The 14,072-nt window shown below is 38.9% G+C and overlaps 2 protein-coding genes across 2 annotated transcripts; one reads left to right on the top strand and one right to left on the bottom strand.

The window, feature by feature from the left end:
* Positions 1 to 1,904: 1,904 nt before the first annotated feature.
* LOC125479925 lies at positions 1,905 to 3,361 on the bottom strand. Its single transcript, XM_048590089.1, has 2 exons — positions 2,254 to 3,361; positions 1,905 to 1,942 (listed from the first exon to the last, which is right to left on the bottom strand). Exons 1-2 carry the CDS (start codon positions 3,359 to 3,361, stop codon positions 1,905 to 1,907), a joined length of 1,146 nt encoding a protein of 381 aa, XP_048446046.1.
* Positions 3,362 to 10,820: 7,459 nt separating this feature from the next.
* On the top strand, positions 10,821 to 12,026 carry LOC125479983 (F-box protein At1g11270-like). Its single transcript, XM_048590168.1, has one exon. The coding sequence runs from the start codon at positions 10,821 to 10,823 to the stop codon at positions 12,024 to 12,026; it is 1,206 nt and encodes a 401-aa protein (XP_048446125.1).
* Positions 12,027 to 14,072: the final 2,046 nt, after the last annotated feature.

Raw genomic sequence — 14,072 nt, 5'->3', positions numbered from 1 at the left:
GAATATGTCAGCGGGCTGATCAGTTGTTCGTATGTAAGCTGTACGTATCATCCCTCCTTGAACTTTCTCTCTTACCAGATGACAATCGATCTCTATATGCTTTGTGCGTTCATGGAATACAGGATTCGAAGCAATATGTAGTGCCGCTTGATTGTCACAAAATAACGTGACTGGTTGTGGGTGACTCACCTTCAAATCTTTCAAGATATTCTTCAACCATGTAATTTCGCAACATGTAGTGGCCATGGAACGGTACTCGGCCTCTGCACTGGAGCGAGATACAGTAGTTTGTTTCTTTGTTTTCCAGGAAATCGATGCTTAACCAAGAAAAACACAATAACCTGTTATCGACCTCCTGGTATCCTTACATCTAGCCCAGTCGGCATCGCAAAATGCCTTCAATTGTAATGTGCCAGTAGAGGGCAGGAGGATACCTTGCCCAGGTGCTTTCTTGATGTATTTGAGGACCTTGTGTGCTGCCTCAAGATGTGGTTGTCGAGGTTTTTCCATGAATTGACTTAACATGTGAACCACATAGGCTAGATCAGGCCTTGTTATAGTTAGGTAGATTAGTCTACCTACAAGGCGTCTGTATGGAGATGCATCGTTGAGTAGCTTCCCTTCCGTTTGTGTTAGAGAGATGTTTTGATCAACTGGAAACCGTGAAGGTTTGGCGCCTAAAAACCCAGCATCCTCCAATATGTCCAATGCACTCAAGGTTGCTGGGTTCCACCAGTCATGCTCTGATTATTCATTGTTCGTCCGAAGTCATCAAGGTAATTTTATCGCCTTGTTGGTTTATGTTGATGATGTAATACTAGCAGGCAATAATTTGCAAGAAATCGAAGAGACCAAACAGTTCCTTTCCAAACGTTTTAAACTAAAGGACTTGGGCAAGCTCAAATATTTCTTAGGGATAGAGGTTGCTCGATCAAAACGTGGGATCACTCTATGCCAACGTAAATGCAGCGGAAATGTCTGAGGTGTGGTAGGGGAACTGATCTTCAAAAAAAATAACATCCCGTGACACAAAAACCTTTTGGAGGGTAAGATCAAATAATCTGTAACCTTTTTGACCATATGGATAACCAATGAAAATGCAACGACGTGCACGAGGGTCAAATTTGGAAGGCTTTTGTGCATGAGTTGAGGCAAAACACAAACATCCAAAAACTCGTAAGTGAGAATAGTTGGGTTCCTTGTGAAACAGTTGTTCATAGGGTGTTTTTCCATGGAGAATGGGTGTGGGTGTGCGATTTATGAGATAAGCAGAAGCTAAGATGGCATCCCCCCAAAAACGTTTAGGAAGGTTAGCTTGAAAAAGTAAGGCTCGAGCAACATTGAGCAAGTGTCGATGCTTACGTTCAGCGACACCATTTTGTTGTGGTGTGTTGACGCAACTAGTTTGATGAACAATTCCCTTGAGATTATAGAAAGTGGAAAGTTTGAACTCAGGACCATTGTCACTTCGAACCATTTTGACCTTAGCATTGAATTGATTTTCTACCATGTGGATGAATTGGACAAGAAATGTTGTTGTATCGGATTTGTGTTTCATCAAATAAAGCCAGGTGCTCCTAGTGTAATCGTCAACAATGGTGAGAAAATATTTTGCACCTAAAATGGAGGCAACTTGATAACCACCCCAAATATCAACATGGATTAACTCAAAACATGACTTGGTAGATATAGAACTCAATGAAAACGGTAATCTCGTTTGTTTGGCCAATGGACAAATGAAACATTTATTTGAATCACAAGATTTATTTTGGAAAAATGGAAATAACATAGAGACTTTATGTGATGGATGCCCAAGACGTTGGTGCCAAAGGTTAGAAGGTGGGGTTTTGACGGTGTTGCATGTTCCTTTCTTTGGTGGATCGAGATAATAAAGTCCCTCCCGTTCAATTCCCATCCCAATCATCTTCCCCGAGCGTAGGTCCTGCATGACACAAAATTGGTTTAGAAATATTGTGACGTATAATGAGTCATAGGCTAATTTGCTGATTGATATCAAGTTTAACGTAAAGAGTGGTACACACAAAACGTTATCAAGGACAAGGTTGGGAGAGAATACAACTTGTCCAATATGAGTGACTTTAGCAAATGAGCCATTTGGTAATTCAATGGTATGGTTGTCAACGGATCTGGAAGATGTGAGGGAACAAGGATTGCAAACGATATGGTCTGTGGCCCCACTATCCAAAATCCACACATTTTTCTTGCCATTACGTGTGAAAGAAAAAGCTTTACCTGAAAGATCTTCATGATTTGAAGAATTACCCACTTGGTTAGCAAAAGATGATTTGTTCTTGCTCAGCATCTGGAGAATTTGCTCACAATCCTCCTGAGAAAAAGGAAAGTTAGGCATCACTTTCCTTTTGTCGTGAGTTGCAACTTGATTGCCTTTGGAGGAGAAAGGTCGACTTTGTTCACTCTCAGCAGCTGCTTTCCTCTTACGACAAAAATCATAAGAGTGACCCTTCCATCCACAGAAGGTACATTTGAGATGAGCACGACAATTTTTAGTATTGTGATTCATCTTGTTGCACTTCCCACATCGAAGTGCACCGTCTTCTGATTCGACTTCGCGGCTAGTTGTTTTCACGGTGAATGCCGCAGCTTCTGTTTGGGAAATATTGTTGTTTCCACTGGAAACTTCCGCCTGTCGCTCATGGCGGAGAACCAATGAGTAGGCTTTGTTTACTGTGGGCAATGGCTCAAGGAGAAGAGTGTTGCTGCGAACGGTGGCATAAGAATCATTCAACCCCATGAGAAACTTCATGGTCTTTTGTGTTTCAACGTACGAAGCAATCTCCTTCTTTGTTTCACAACTACATGCCGGAATCGCACATAATACGTCTCGTTCATCCCAGAGACTTTTTAGTTTGGTGAAGTAGGAACTTACTGTCATGGTACCTTGTACGCAGCCGTGAATCTCATTCTCTATGTGAAATAGTTGGACGATGTTCACATGAGAGAATCTTTCCTGCAAGTCAAGCCACATTTGTCGAGCATCTTTGCAGTTGATGACGCTTCCTGAAATTTCCTTGGACATCGACCCTAAAAGCCATGTCTTCACCAGATTATTGCATCGGTTCCATTGATGCAATTCTTCAAGTTTGTCTTCGTGTGGCTTCTTGACTGTGCCATCGACGAGACCGAGCTTGTTCTTGACCGTTAATGCCATGGTCATGGACTCAGCCCATGTATTGTAATTGTCCTCCACCAATTGCTGCGGTACAAGGACTGCACCAGGCTGGTCCGAATGGTGAAGGTGGAGTGGATGGTTAGGGTTGTCCCATTTTAGGTGTGAGGTCATGCCTGAATAGGTTGACTGTGTTTCTGATTTTTCACCCATGGCTGCGTTGGCTAGGGTAGGGTTTGTGTTTTGCTTTATTCCCAGATCAGTACTCTGGTACCATCATAGAAAAGGTAATCTGCTGAATTCTTTTCTATATACGATAAAGATAGGGTTACAAATATATAAGGAGGCTGTGCAATCATAGTCCTATACTGATGCCTATAAACAAGGACAATCAGACTAAATAAGTAAGTGAATAACTACATATCAAATTACAATATTGACATAATCAATCTGAGATATCTTCCTTAACACGTGACATCCACAAAATTATGATTTTCATATATTTGCAAACCCACAAAATATGTGATAAATTGAATGACACACCGTGACCCGGAATGTCCACTAGGACTCCAAATCACGCTGTGTTGGCCGACACCTAGAAGGTGACGAAGCCATAAAGTGCAGTTATGAGGAAAATGTGAATAAATTTAAACCTAAGAGTGCCTAAATATCAAAGTGCGCTGGTGAGTGGGTATGCACCCACTTCACACGTGTCGTCAGAGCATAAGTAAAGTACAGTAGTGTGGGTAAAGATCATACCCTCAGAGGTAGCTATTTATACTAAGATTAGCCAAGAATCCTCGTCGATACGAACTTTCAACAGCTAAAACCTGGAGGAGCGCAAAATAGAAAATGTGATTGGGTAAAAACAAAGCTTTAAAAAAAAAACTATTTATCTTTCCAAAAGTAATAACCCCTCACCGTAAAACCTGTATAATTTCTCCGAAAATAATACTATAAACATATATAAGAACTATGCTTGAGAGGAGTGAAACCAGGTGTATGCCATGTTAATCATCTCAACAACGGATAAGTAAGCCAGGTGAAATGAATCAATATAAAATGACATATCAGTCGGAGTCACCTAACGTGTCCTGTACGGTTGAGTCCATAGCTCATCAATCAAATCCTGCACACAAGTCGGAACCACTTAATGTGGTCTGTACGACAGGCTAGGTGTAAATAAATACGCTCAATTGCTACGATCATGTGAAGGCTGTGCGAAGTATCGCAAGTCACCTATGAGTCGGAACCACCAAATGTGATATGTACGACAGGCTGGCACCTACCTTGGATCCAAGGTGAGCATGTGGTGCGGGAGGTGAACGATCACATGAAGGCTAGGCCATGGCCTCAGGCGAAGCACTAATGCCCGGGTGCAGGATATTAATCACTAAATGCCACTCATCATAATCATACACACTACCATCATTACCACTAACATCATAATGTACTCACCTGTAGCTTACCTGGGCCTCCGCATCATCATGCAACATTATGCATAACTACACTAATGGATATACTAAAATATAATGCAAGTATGACATGTCATTTCAATCACATTTCATTTAAAACAATTTCTGGGAAAAACGTAAAGCATACATACGTTTATATAGAAAACCAAAAGCCTACTCACCTAGAGCCCGGGCTACAATTCCCTAGCACAAACTTCCAGGCATCACGAACAATCGACGCTTAGAACAATTATCAAATCACATCTCTGAATTTTTACTGATAGAACACGTAATTTACATAAAACACATCCCTAAGGATGATCTAGAATGATTTGAGACCCATTGACCAAAAGTCAACTGTCGGTCAAATATCGACGGTAGGGTCCACAACCTTACGTAACTCGATTCGGGAGATACACATATCAGATTTCTGATCCGTAGATTCCAAAGATCCACATTATGTTTCTAGAATAACATACTAAAGTTTTGGAACAATCCAACAGTCAGATCTCCGCCAATTCCCAAAACCAAGTGGCGGTTAACGTTTTATTTTATGAACTTACAAATCTAATCCAGGAAGATCCGTACTTCGGATTCCCAATCCATAAGTTCCTACATTCCTCAAATATTACGAATACTAATTTATTAAATTTTGATGACAATTCAACGATCGGATCATCGATTTGTATAATGTCCTATCAACGTATCGAAGAGAATTTAGGTTCGAAACATCAACCTACATCATACGATTATCAGAACTGAACTCAAGGCATCCAATTTAACCTAAAAATAGCATTGACGGCCTTCTGGCCACACGCCGCCGCACGCGTCGTCGTGGGTGGCGATCGACCGCCCTAACTTGTTGGAAAATCCAACTATTTCCAAAAATTACCAAAATTTATAAAAATGAAGATCTCAACAAGTAGAGAAAGTTTTATACCTGTGGGCAAGTCCAATTTGGGCAGGAAGTGCTCCAATTCATCTCGAATTTGCCGTAACCCTAATATGGGAGTTCTTCAAATCGTTGCCAAATCGAACCCCAACGTCCCAATGAATGATTGGTCATGATTCCTGGGTTAAAGGGAAGTATTTTGGTGTGTTTGATCGACATTGATGGTTGCACGAACGGTGGATCACCACCGTGACATTAATATATCCCCAACTTTAAACATTAATATATCCTTCGTTATAACTCCAAATTGCGTTTCGTTTGCGCCCACGCATTCGTAGCGATGAGTACTATGAGGATATGCCAAAAAAACAAGTCTTACATAACACGACAAGGTGGTCAAACAAAGTCAGCGCATTTGCCTCAAAGGGCATTTTCATAAAATCATAATTTTAAAATTTATAAAAATGTAAAATCAGGGACGGTCTTCACATTGAAAATTAAAAAAAATAAATTTAATAAACCAAATAAATTTATTCTTTATTTGGAGAAACAGAGACTTACCGTGGAATAAAAAATCGTTGACGGTCCAAATATAGGAAAGAGGAAACAACATTTGGGATATGGGAGAGAGAAAGTGTTGGAGTTTGGGGGAGGAAAAAAGGAGGGATTTTGGGGGAAAGAGAAGGATGAGAGGAAATGAGGAGAGAATGGTGTGGATATAGGATTTAATTGAATCACATGAGTCCTTGCGCGAGAAAACCTTTGTCGTCTAAAAGTTTCTTCTTTGTCACTTTTTATTTTTTTTGCCATTATTATCTCACCGACCATTTCATAGACTTTGCGCAATGTAGCCTAAAGGTTTTTCATCGCGCAAGTCTTCTAGGGCGACAAAGGATGTCATCGCATAAGAAATTCATTTGTTGCAAATAAAAATGGTGCCAATTCCTTCTTTCACCGCGAACTTTTTCAGAGTTTGAGAGACAGATAATTTACATCATCAGGGCAACCATCTATTGTGCGATGAATACAATCATTGGGTAAACACTACTACAAAATTGGCTTATTGTGTCGGTTAGTGGTGGCGGTAGGAAGGCTTTAGTATTTGTAGCTAAGAGTTGAAGGCTTGGTTGTTGAATAGCAATTGGTTTTGTGTTGAAAAGCAGTTTGGGTTGATTGAAGAATCATCCAAAGGTTTTTGTATAATCTGAAAAGATTGAATTTGACAAATGTCTCAAGCTTGAAGGCCCCATAGTAGGCCTTTTTATTTATGGCCCAAACATTGTGATTGGATAGTCAATATTGTTCATTTCATTAAGGGTAAATTACACTTTACCACCTCAAGTTTAAGGTTTATTGCAACCTCATATAACATCTTCAAAACATTTCACTTTCATACCTAAAGTACTATTTTATTTCAATATAATACATCCGTTACATTTTCCATTTATTGATTCATTAAGAGCTGACATGACTGTTACATTTTTACCACGTGACTGCCAAAGTTATGCTATATGGCAAAAAAATAATTTTTTCTGCATTTAAAATAATATAATAATTTACTATATTATTAAAAAAAAAAAAAAAAAAAACTGAGAATCCATTCCCCCGACCCACCTCCCTTTCCTCCCCTCTTTTCAAGTCCTCTCCCATCCAAAAACCCACCCCATCCCACCCCTACCTCCCCCCTTCTCTGCTCAGCTCCGGCTCATGTCTGATCTCGGAACCATCATCAACCTTGCCGTTAAGCAAGTCCATAAATTCTGCCCTAAATCTACGGTTCCCACAACTCGAACCACACTTCCCGCAAATAGATCGACAACTCCTGCAACTAAATCTACAGTTCTCTCAAGATCCTCTACACCATCAGGGTGCGTTTGTTTGAGCTCCTTAACCCTCACTGGACTGGATTGGACTACACATTAGTGTAGTCCTGTGCTTGTTACTTACACGGACTAAGTTTAATGGGATAAAGCCGGACTCGCGTGGACTATATCCGTCACTAGGAGGTCTTAGCGAGACCCCCCAAATACCATGGGATTGCTAAGACCTCGTCTGCTCGGTTCGCCAACATCACCTACACCCACCAACCAAGAACTGCAGAGAACCTAGAATCCAGAATCAAGTCATCTCGTTTCGAATCGTGGAGAACCCAGAATTGCCAGTTCTTCGTCTGCTCGTTTCGAATCGCGGAGAACCCAAAGCCCAGAACCCAGATCTTTGTCTGATGAGCTTGGCTATTCCCTTCTCTCTCTAGAAATGGACGGTTTCTCTCTCTCCCTCACCATCAACACTACCCTTTTCTTTCTCACTCGCACTCGTCTTCTTCCTTCACTTTCTTGCACAACCCAAAACTTCCCTCTAAGGATCAAGAAATGGGTTGTTTTCAGTTCCAGGGAGGAGCCAAAGCTCGACCCTTTGGACCAAATGGAGCTCAAGTTCGTCGATTTGCAGATCCGATGATTGACGAAGCTTCTGCAAATTGAAAAAAAAATTTGGGGATTTTTCTGGGTTTGATTTGAGGAGAAAAGTAAATTAAAAGAAGATAAATATGGGTTTGAATTCAAGAGAAAGTAAATGAAAAGAAGAGAAGATATGGGTTTTATTTTTTCTGGTTTGAGTTTAGCAAATCTGGGCGTGAAGAACCAGAGCAAATGAACAAAGAAAAAAAGAGACAGGGGAGAGAGAGTCAAATAAAAATAGGTGTAATTTGTTTATTTTTTTAAGATAAAAAAATGTATTAATAATAGTAAAATATTTTAGTCCGTGATTTAGTCCGATAGTACACCAAACATTTCATTATTCTTATCCAGCTTAGTCCAAGCCAAGACAGTCTAGCTTAGTCCCGGAAGTTAGTCCAGTCCGAAATAGTCCGATGCAACAAACGCACCCTCAAGGTCTACGGCAAGATCTTCAACACCAACTTCCAGACCCACTGTACCCCCACCCAAGCCTACATTAAGAGCATCAACATCAACTCGTCGACCGTACATGCCATCCCCTACACCTAGTATATCAACTCCTCCATCAAAGTCCTCACATTCAATTTCCAATCCAGCTCCTCAAATTCCTATCAAATCCAATAAAAAATGCTGAACTGCATTTGAGTTTTTGCAGGGTTGCAGCGCCAGCCCTCTGTCTGATGGTGATGGAAGTTCTTCCTCCTTCCCGTCGCCGAGAAGGTGAAGAACGAAGGTGAGAAGGGATAGATGCTGCAGGCCATGGCGACCCAGCTGGACGGCGGCGGCGGGCTTGGGCTGGGCCTTCTAGGCCCGGTAGTGGTGGTGGGAGGTGAGGTAGAGGGAGAGGAGGAAGAGGGTGATTATAGAGGAAGTGTGTCTGATTTGGGGGTGGGCTCGGGTGGCGATAAGGGGGCGGGGAAGTCGAAGGGGAAAACTGGTTTTTTTTTTTTTTTTTTTTTACTTTTCTTTAATTAATTATTTTAATATTTTAAATATTTTATTAAGTGTTTAACCACGTCGCATAAATATGATAGTTACGTCAGCACAAATAGGAACTTCATATTTGCCACGTCATCACTTAACGGATTTTTTAACGGATGTATGAAATTGAAATAAAATGATAAATAAATGTATGAAATTGAAATGTTTTAAAGATGTTATAAGGAATTGAAATTGATTCTAAACCTGAGAGATTAAAATGTAATTTACCCTTTCATTAATGTACCTGAATATATATCGGGAAAATCATCACATAATCTGAATGTGAAATCCCCTTTTATAAATTCAAACTCTTCATTCCCAGTCAATATAATTATGAACATATTGACGCATGGACCAATATCTTCCTCTATCAAACAGAGGATTCAAGTCACTCTACTTAGCATTTCATCCACTCATGAGCAAATATTACAATTAATTTAAAGTTTGATCATAAATTTTAGGTTTGTATCCTTAAGCCAGTTGGAAGTTACCAGGACAGAGGAACACACCCAATCGAGCCACCATCAAACTATCAAAGCTTATGGGCAACATAACCGAGAAACAAAATGTCTCTGAAATCCTCTCAAGGGTGAAGATTGAACCGGAGGGGAAAATCATGACGGTGGAAATTGAAAGTGCTATACACAAAGGTCCCAACAATAAGGTACCAAAACTTCAGTGCCAGTTCAACAGAGTAGTGTTACCCTCACCATATTTTTCATACAATAGCTTTTTTAGGTCCAAAATGGTCCTTCCCTCTGCTTGTCTTCTCGACTGGAATAAAAAATGGGCTATCTCCTCTTTAACTATATTTTCTATAGGTGGAACTACAATGAGCAGTCTAAACTTCGATTCGACCCCTATTTATTTCTTTCTTCAAAAAATATTTGTACCACCTCGCTAACCGAGTAGAGCCCACCAACACATGTTGATTACATCTTTATTAGAGAGTGGTATGAAAAGTATTATAAGAGTAGCATTTTTGTTCAACAAGGAAGACTGGATGACTGAATTGGTTGAGGTCACTCTTTGCAGTTATCACAACTGAACGCAGTTTATAGACTGGCCCCTCCCATTCAAGCAATCATCACGATACTTATGCCCCGCCAAACCAGTATTAAGAGCTCTCCTAGCTAGTATTGCTACTACACACACATACACACACACATATATGTATATATATTAGTTCTATTCAGAGCCAACATGTTGGTTTATATTGAATAATACAGAAGTAACAGAAAGATATCGGTCTATAATGAAGTTCAGAAATTGGGGGTGAATGGGAAGCTGTGTTAGGGTGTTTGCGGATGTGGTGTTGGTCTTTGAGGATGTTTGTCGAAGAAATGTGGTGAGCTAGTTGTATTCAGAACCAACATGTTCGTTTATAAATAATAATACAGAAGAGACAAAAAGATATTGGTTTATTGAAAAAATTGACTTAATTAATTAAAAGTCATGTATGAATATGTGAATTTTCCTTTCTTAGTTGTGATTCTTAGTTAATTGAAACCATGTGATGTTACACGCTGATCCATATACAAATATCATGTATATTTGCCTTCCTTTGTAAATTTAACGTAGAATTAGAAAAAGTTGATTGGTTATTTGTGTATCAATAAGAAAATTAAAAATAGTAAAATTTGAACATATGATCCTCCGTAAAAATCGAAACTGATTGGATCGTCCTGTTTTCTTTGGTAGCTATATATGTTGTGGTTGTGGAACTCCAAGTTTATTTAGTACTGTTGGATTTTGGCATCTTAGTAGTAAATATGTTAAGTAATTGAACCGCTGATCTACCAGGCCTTGTGGACTTGGAGTTTGATTTAGTTTGTCTCTCCAACTGGTCGTGTTCTTTCCTGTGAACATAGAGGTGTGAAGCTTTCATGTGGAACAAGACAACCGAAATGTCCCAGGTGCGTGAAAGTGAAACTCCTGAAGATAGGGTTGTCGAAATTCTATCCAGGTTGCCGCCCAAGTCTCTGATGCGATTCAAATGCATACGCAACTCTTGGTGCACTCTCATTAATAGGCCAAGTTTTATGACCAAACACCTCAGCAATTCCGTGGACAACAAACTCTCATCCTCCACTTGTATCCTATTCAATCGTTCTCAGGCTCAAGTTTTCCCGGACAAGAGTTGGAAACAAGAAATTTTCTGGTCCATGATTAATCTTTCAATTGACAGTGATGAGCACAGCCTTCATTATGATGTTGAGGATCTAAATATACCGTTTCCATTGGAAGATCATGATTTTGTACAGATTTACGGTTATTGCAATGGGATTGTCTGTGTAACAGCAGGGAAAAATGGTCTTTTATGCAATCCTGCCACGGGGGAATTTAGGCAACTTCCCGATTCATACCTTCTTCTACCTTCCCCTCCCAAGGGAAAATTCGAATTGGAAACGAGATGTCGAGCATTGGGGTTTGGCTATGATTGCAAAGCTAAACAATACAAGGTTGTGCAAATTATAGAAAATTGTGAGTATTCAGATGATGAGCGAACATATTATCATCGTATTGCTCATCCTCATACGGCTGAGGTATACACCACAACTGCTAACTCTTGGAAAGAGATCAAGATTGATATATCAAGTAAAACCTATCATTGTTCTTGTCCAGTGTACTTGAAGGGATTTTGTTATTGGTATGCAACGGATGGCGAGGAATACGTACTTTCATTTGATTTAGGTGATGAGATATTTCATAGAATACAATTGCCTTATAGGAGAGAAAACAGTCTTAAGTTTTATTATATTTTTCTTCGTAATGAATCTCTTGCTTCTTTTTGCTCTCGTTACAATCAAAGTGGTGATTCTTTATTATCTGAAATATGGGTAATGAACGACTATGACGGAGTTAAGAGTTCATGGACAAAACTCCTAACTGTTGGACCCTTACAAGGCATTGAGAAGCCATTGACATTTTGGAAAACTGACGAGCTTCTTATGCTTGCCTCCGATGGAAGAGCCACCACTTACAATTCTTGCATTGGAAATCTCAAGTATCTTCATATTCCTCCTATTCTCAATAGGGTTGTAGATTTCCAAGCTCTTACTTATTTGAAAAGTATTGTTCCACTCAAGTGAGTTGAGGGAAAAGTTCCATTTTCTCCAATTTAATATGCATGCGCATGATATAAGGTTTGAGTTTGCATCTTTTAATTTAGTTTTGTTTTTTGGCCTTTGTACTATGTTTGCTCATCACGGGTTGCCTTTAGTTTTTGTGCTTTTCACATTTTGTAATGTTATTCTATTTGAAAGTGTATGATAAATAATTTTCTTTAGAGTTAGTAATAATAACAATTCTCTTGTGTTTTCCTTTTGTTTTTTCGTCTGAATATCCTGCTTAAAACCTACTAAATTTTTAGTCATTTAACATAATAAAGTTAAACCTTCTAGTGTAGTAGGACTGTAAACATTGGTAAGTAAAATCCGGGGTGCTAAAAAATTTAGGCAACAAAGAATATTTATAACCTATTAGCCCCTAACTCTAGTTCGTAAAATAAGGAACGGGTATTGTATGTGAAAAATACATATGTTTATTATTTGACAACTTCGCTAAAACTACGAAAAATATATTAGTTCATATTAAAATATATGCTGGATACGTGGATTTTATATGCATTATTGAAAAATGTGTGATAATAACGTCTAACGTGAAATGGTTGTTGCAATTGGCAATGTTTTTATTGTTTTTCTTAAGCCAGAAGGGGGATGCATATTAGATCTCAGTTTTTTGGAAAGCAGAAAATATTGTGCGACTGCGGAAGAATCAAACACTAAACTTTGGGTGAATAGTTAGTACTTTTAACTATTTGAGCCACTAGCCCGTTGCGGAGTTTTGGAAAATATGCTTTTGTTAGTAACTATAGAGGGAAAGCAAGTAAAAGGAGGCCTTTAGTTAACCCTAACTAGCAGTGGGGGAGGGTGTATGCAAATTTGCTAGAATCATGGTATTTCAAGGGTTCTTCTATCCCTTCTAATTAGATCTGGCGATTTCTTGTTAACCATGTTAACATGACACGTAAACGACAAGAAAATAACGATTTTGGGTTAACATTGAAACACCCCAACCCGGAAAGTCCACTTGGACTCCAAATCGAGTTGTGATGCCGACATGCGGAAGGTGATGAAGCCATAAAATGTAGTCATGAGGTGGAAAATGTGAATAAATTTAAACCTAAAAGTGCTTAAATGCAAGAGTGCACATGTAAGCGGGAATGAACCCATTTCACATGTGATGTTAGAGCATAAGTAAAGTAAAATAAAAATAGAATGAGAATTATACCATCGAAGGTAATCTCCTATACCAAGATTTGCCAAGAATCCTTGTTGATATAGAAGCTCTGCCACTAAAACCTGGAGGGGCGTAAAACAAGGGTGAGTGGGCTTAAAAATAAAGGTTTTTCAAAACTTTTTCGAAAATGTAATAGCCTCTCACCGTAAAACAAGAATAGTTTCCAAATATACAACATATAGCATAAAACACTTACTGTAAACAATAATACTTTAGAAGTACGGTAAGTCAGAGTATTTCACATATAAAACATATAACATCCAATAATCACACTATTTTGCATAAACAAACATATAATATCGAGTGCTCATCAATATATGCTGACACATGAGCTCATGCAGAAATATTCTGACATGAATAGGACTGAGTGTAATAATGATTTACGCTTTAGTACTACAATTACGTGAAGACTGGCACTAAGCATGTCACACACGAATCCTAATTGCCTATAGCAATCTAGGGCAAGACTGACACTTACAATGGATCCAAAGTGAGCGTACGGTCTGCTGTGAACATACACGTGAAGACTAGCCTTGGCTCGGGTAAGTACTAACATCAGTGTAGCACGCGATGAGCAGATAACGTAAATGTGATCATGTAATGGTAAGTCGATAATTTGATAATTCTAATCAATGAAATACTATTCATGACCGTAAATACAAATAAGGCATCCATAATAATACACATATGCACATCCCATAGGACATAGCAAAAAATTCATAAATTTTGTCAATACGCTAATTCTTATACATGTTAATCTAACCACGACAGAGCGTAGAAAAATTCTTTTTCAAACATATAAATGGAAACCACAATATATATATATATATATATAT

This window comes from the organism of the source record quoted next, unplaced genomic scaffold (assembly GCF_019419815.1).
Source record: "Pyrus x bretschneideri cultivar Hongxiangsu unplaced genomic scaffold, Pyrus_bretschneideri_v1 Contig30, whole genome shotgun sequence".
Classification (NCBI taxonomy): Eukaryota; Viridiplantae; Streptophyta; class Magnoliopsida; order Rosales; family Rosaceae; genus Pyrus; species Pyrus x bretschneideri.
Note: the sequence above shows the minus strand (reverse complement) of the source record. Positions and strands in the feature narration are given on the sequence as shown.

What these genes read in the sequence shown, in the direction of transcription:
- LOC125479925 (XM_048590089.1), bottom strand. Translation starts at nt 3,361, where the DNA reads ATGGGTGAAAAATCAGAAACACAGTCAACCTATTCAGGCATGACCTCA. An exon ending in AAATCATGAAGATCTTTCAG is followed by an intron (nt 1,943 to 2,253) that starts GTAAAGCTTTTT and finishes TGTGTCATGCAG; the next exon opens with GACCTACGCTCGGGGAAGAT.
- LOC125479983 (XM_048590168.1), top strand. Translation starts at nt 10,821, where the DNA reads ATGTGGAACAAGACAACCGAAATGTCCCAGGTGCGTGAAAGTGAAACT.